General features: G+C 39.0%; 1 protein-coding gene across 1 annotated transcript in view; it reads left to right on the plus strand.

The window, feature by feature from the left end:
• The window catches only part of phkb (phosphorylase kinase, beta), a 71,485-nt gene that overhangs the window by 48,886 nt on the left and 16,662 nt on the right, over positions 1–5,937 (plus strand). The window contains exons 15-16 of the mRNA XM_008310740.3: positions 3,675–3,731; positions 3,960–4,053. Of these exons, the coding sequence (XP_008308962.1) occupies positions 3,675–3,731; positions 3,960–4,053 (151 nt within the window). The remainder of the gene's footprint in view (positions 1–3,674; positions 3,732–3,959; positions 4,054–5,937) is intronic.

Consider the following 5,937-nt stretch of genomic DNA (forward strand, 5'->3'; position numbering starts at 1 on the left):
AAATTCCGAGGCAGGCGTGCTAACCGCTAACTTATGGAACTGCTACAACATCATACACACACCATTATATTAGGGTGACATGGTACTATGAGTACAACTTAATGAATAAATGGTTAGTTATTTGTGAGTTTTTTTGTTTTTAACATAGTGGTGAAAGATAGAACTGCATCTTCATTGGATCAGAAATGAGTCTAAAGTGGCCGAGTCCAGTTTATTTTTTTATTTTTTTTACCACAGCAGTCAGTCTGTGACTGTTGGTTTGCTGAGCCGTTGGTTTTTTTTAATGGCCACAAATGTCCTTGTGCTGTTGCTGCGCTTTCTTCTGGCTGCAGACACATTTCCTTGAAATCCTCCTGGCACAGATGTCTCAGAGTTAAGTGCCATAGTCTGTTACTTTACTTTGTACTTGTGTTTTCATTTCATTTGATTTAAAGATAATGCAGAGTGCTATTAAAACACCGACCAAACTGCCACCCATAAACCATCTTTCCTTTTTATCCCTCGTCTGAAGCTGGTGGGACAAAACACTCTGTGAGATTGTGTTATTGTCCAGCTGCAGTGCCATTGTAACACTGAGCATGTTTTACAATCAGGCTCCATAACAGAGATTATGTGAGTCTATATTTTATACTTTCTGGGTGTAGTACCACTGCTGACCTGCAGGTTGGGCTGGCCACCCATTAACACTCACTGGCATTTTTCAAGAGAATAGAATGTGATATAAAGGAATGTAAAGTCTTTCGTTGTCATTTGGTCACAGTTCCTCAACAAAATGTCCTAGCATCGCATTTTTGGACGATTTAAGACGATCATCACAGAAATCAATATTGCACATAAGAGGCAATAAAATAAAAACTGGAGTGGAAGAAAACTCAGCCGTAATAAAAAGCTAATATAAATAAACAGTTTGGTGCACTTACAACTAAAACCTGCACATGGCGCCATCTGGTGTGGGTACTCTTATAAAGGAACTGTTGATTATGGTGATTATTGCTGTCACCGTGTCAGTCACTGTAAAACATATACATAAAAAATCATCCTGAACTCTGGATGTTTAATATTTCATTTTATTTTTTTTTTTGCAGGACTGAAATTGTTTTAATTTTATTGTTCATTTTTAAATCTGTATAAAATAGATCAATGCACAAAATATCACCGTTTTCAGTTTTTGGTCAAGGTCACAACTTTCTCGTTCTCTGGTCTCAGTATATATTGAGGATTAAGTGCATTATCTTCACAGAGGTAATCCTAAAGCTGTTTGTCCTGTAATAACAAAGATAGTGTGCAGAGCTGTAGCAAACTCCGAATACAAAAAAAAATCACGCAGACATTGAAGGTATGGGGAAAAAGTCTTTGAAGTGAAGCTGAGGCAAACGGTTCACATCAGAGACCAGCCGTTTGGTTTTATGTCCAGAAAGAATTCTTCTGACGCAAGTCCTGCTTTGAGAGCGTTGGTAGAGAAGAACAAAGGACGTCAGAAGGAGCTGCACTGAGTCTGTGAGGAATCTTATAGAACTGGAGGAGGTCAGGAGTGGCAGATGAATATATGAGGGTGGTGCAGAAGAGGTGTGAAAACAGAGAGAGTCTTGAGAGTCGAGATATGTTGTATGGTAGTGGTCCAGTCCCATTCTGGATCAGCCCTGAGCTTCTTATACTTTTCAGCTATTTGACACAAATATTTACACCAATTTTTTTTTTCGGCAACAGCATTAAAAGTATGTTAATCAAGGTTTGCAAAAAAAATTACAAAAACAGATAAATCAACATTCCAAAAAAAAAATCAGTATATTGCTGAAACAGAAAGACAAACAATTATTTTTGTTAGATTATCTCATGTATAATAATAATAAAGAATAATAAAGAATAATAATGTCATGCGATGTTTTTAATTCTACACATTTTCACTATTATTACGCTAAGAAGTTTTCAAACTTTCAGCCTTCCCCTCTCACTGGAAAGGCCGGTGTTGTCTGCAGTGTTTGGTTTTCCTACTCTTTCACGTACTCTGACAGAACAAAGCCAACGACACACGATGTCTAACGCTGTCTTTCCTATAGTGTATCTAAAGTCGGTGATGTCACTCCGGTGTCAAATCAAGAACACCGCGGCCTTTAGCTGTCAACAGCTGAATATCCTGCGGCAAACATACACTCTCTCAAAAAAAAAACAAAAAAAACAGCCACTGTCAGAAAAGCATCAATCTGTGATTCTTTGTTTCCACACCGTTATTTCAAGTCAAAGTGATGCAACTGACGACTAGAACTTCCTCACAGCAGCACGCCTCCGTCCACTGCTCCACGTAGCCTGACTTTAACCCTCGCCCCGTTGTACCGTATGAGCCGTTTGCTGTTCGTTGTCATGGTGTTGACTCTGGTTGACAGACGTCTGACCTCAGTTACAGAAACCTCTCTGTCACCCAGTCTGTACGGATCCTTCTTGTCTTTGTGTTTCTCGTCTCTTTCATGTGTTCCTCTGAATTATTTGTCTCCCCACAGCTTTCAAATCCCTGTTGCTAAAGTTTGACCGCAGTGTTGTAGAGGGTTTGATTTCCATATGTTGTGCTTTGCCAAATGAGTTCTTTGTCTGCTCGGAGACCGGTGCTAACGAGAGAGTAGCATCTCAGCAGTTTAGAAGGAGAGGAAGGTGAACGACTCGTCGTTGTGACACAGCACATCTCTGTTTTTAACCATCACTAGAGTGAACAGTGGGGACCATCAACACTCCTTAACCACTGAGCCACAGCTGCCCCTGACGAGCGCTCCGTCATTCATCAGAGGAGACCTGCGCTCAGCGTTTTGTTTCCCTTTTCACACAGATTCTCCATCTTTTGTTCTCTTTTCTAATATCTGAGTGATCTTAATGAGGCTGTTGGCTACGACCACCTGTAATCAGCTGCTTTTATACAAAGTATCTGCCCCCCCCTCCATCTCTGTGGTACACCGTATAACTAGAAAACTTTTAAAAAAGTGACCTCATTTTTAAAAAGCTCAGACAGTTTTGCAGCTTCTTCCCTGCGTCGTGAGTTTTCTTTAATATCCACGAAAAATGAAGAAAAATAACAACATCTGACATGGCCTTCAGTGAAGATGACAGTGATACATGAATGTCCTCCTTGACTGATGCTGTTCTTTCTTCTTCATTTCATTTTTGTCCTTCAACACTTTTGTCTAACCTGCATGTTTTTGTTTTTGGTTTCTCTGACAAAAAAAAAAAAAAAAAAAAACAACTACTGAGTCAGTTTGGGTTTTTTTCCCACTAAACTGAAATCACTTTATTCATCACTGTCTTTCATTCCATCACCTGTTATTGCAGCATAGACGACCTGTATGTCACTAATTATTATTAATTGAACTAAATGTTGTTGTGTTAATTTCTTTTTGTAAAAAATAATTTTGAGATATTATTTTTGTTATTGTTATTGTTATTACAGTATGACATTAATATTTTAATGTGAATTTTTAATGCATTATTGAATGGGTGAAAAGGTGGTGGTTGATAATTGTACGTGTTGACGGTGAAATACCCCAACGTTCAGTACTTTTCCGTTGGGTCTTGTGTTATTTCTACAACAACAGTTGTTTCCAGAAAACACAAATCCTCACTATTGTTGTGTTGCGTTTTTATACAAGACGTTGCTGACATGTGCTTCACATGCTAATGTATCTGCCCTGTCTGGGGCACATAGAGTACGATGTTGTGATTCACATGGCCCTCATTGCTGAAAGCCAGAGGTAATATATATTTATATATATTTATATATATATATATACAGTTCTTTTCTTTTCTTCATTTCAGCTGAGACCTTTGACCTTTCTCCCTGGTTTTTACTCTGTGTTTTATTTGTGTACTTAATTTATCTTATTGACTATGTCAAGTGTCAGAGTCAGTGTTAGCAGAGAGTCGACTCTGGACTGTTGTCGGACCAGTAACATATAAATTCTTTCTCTGTTTCTGTGCAGATTGCAGGTTTTTCTAAACACTTACGGCATCCAGACCCAGACTCCCCAACAAGTGGAACCGATCCAGATCTGGCCTCAGAAAGAACTGGTCAAGGTAACACAGCAAAGCTAACGCTGAGGCTAACGCCGAGGCTAACGTTGGTATCAAAACACATTATTATTATTATTATTATTATTATTATTATTATTATTATTATTATTATTATTACATATGTCAGTTGCCTACTGTAGCGGTTAGCACGCCTGCCTCGGGAGTAGAGAGTCCTGGGTTCCATTCCCCGAGGAACCACATGCTTGGCGCTTGCTAGCAACATAGCTGCTGTTAACACAACAATTTCCCAAATATCGGATCAATATAGTACATTTTTTATTATTATTAATATAATATTAGGAGAAACCACAGCCCATGTGTCAATACCAGAAAAAAGAACTCTGGTCTCCGTGGCATTCACTTCACAGTTTTTCTTCAGAAATAGCCACAGTTGATGACAGGCTTTTCAGTGTTGGACTAGCGAAGTGAACACAGTGAGACGTCCACTCTGCTGTACAAAGACTGGTTGACAGGTGACAGGTGTAGAAAGGAGTATTTAGCAGTTTCTAAACTCAAAACCACATAATATGTAAGTGATTGTGCATGTACTGTATGTGCATTTTTTTTAATTTGAATCAATAACATGTTGACATGTTAATTCTGACAGTGCTATTTACAGCATATTTGTGATGCAGTACAGGTCCATGTGTACAGCTTCAGTTGGCCTAGTAACTGTTGCTAGGATGTGATTACAGCAGTCCCCGTCCGAGGGCGGAGTTACAGTCGTCCAGTGAAAGCTCACTGATTGCAGAACTTTAACAGTGCGTTGCCGGCCGCGCTGCTTTGTGTTTGAATGTTAAAGGAGAATTTCAGTGATTGGTGTTCATTGTAGAATAGATGAAAGGAAATTTGAGATAAAGAAACAGTGGCAGCATGACGATGCCTCCCCCCCGCCCCCGCAACTACACAAATCAGTCAGTCTGCCTTATATCACAGCTGTCAGTGTCCAGAGAGAACTTGGCTCAGTCTGTCGCTCAGTCTGTCGCTCAGTCTGTCGCTCAGTCCGTTTTCCTGCTTTTAAGATTTGTGTCCTGATTGTCCCATCAATCACCGGCGAATCACTGTATTGTCTGGTGGTATTGATTGGATGAACGGTGATTGTTTATGTCGATTGATCAGTTTGATGGTGTAGCGTTTCCTGGTTGATTCTGGCAACTTGAAGAGAAATGGAGCAATGGAGTTTTTTGTTTCATTTTTAGGAGTTTGAGGAATTTGTGGTGTGTTGAGGCATTAAACAAATTTTACTTTAATCCTAGATACAGTTTCATGAGAACATTATCTTACTTTCCGGACAATAAGTCGCACCGGCCAAAAATGCATAACGAAGACGAAAAAAAAAAAAAAAACATATGTAAGTCACTTCAGAGTCGCACCAGTGCCCTCTGGTGGCTGTCAGTAACGAACATGTACATTTTCAGTGCTGCAGTAGTAGCAGATACTTGTACAAAAGCTCAGGGTGCCCTCTTGTGGCTGTCAGTGTGAAAATAACAAGTGCGACTTATAGTCTGGAAAATACGGTATTTTATTTAAGGTCTTTGTTTTTGATGTATGCTGTCTATTGGTACTTGTGGGTATTCTGTGTTTGTTTTAAAATTGAAATATTTAATGATGAAACTTCATTCTGTTAAAATGGTATAGAATTATACTATAATGATTAAATTTAAATATTAAATAAGATTAAATAATTTTTAAATCTGTCAGGTATTTTCTTTTGTGGCTGTTGCCTCTCATCGTAGATTATTGTTGTAAAATACTACGTTTTTGTCCAGTGGCCAACATCCAGATGAAGAAGCCTTGTTGTTCAGAATACCAGGAATACATCTGAGAATCGATAGCACTTGCGAGGTTCTACTGCTGTGGTAGGCAGATGTACCACAGCGGTAGAAC

The sequence above is a fragment of the Cynoglossus semilaevis genome, chromosome 5 (assembly GCF_000523025.1).
Source record: "Cynoglossus semilaevis isolate Cse_v1.0 chromosome 5, Cse_v1.0, whole genome shotgun sequence".
Classification (NCBI taxonomy): Eukaryota; Metazoa; Chordata; class Actinopteri; order Pleuronectiformes; family Cynoglossidae; genus Cynoglossus; species Cynoglossus semilaevis.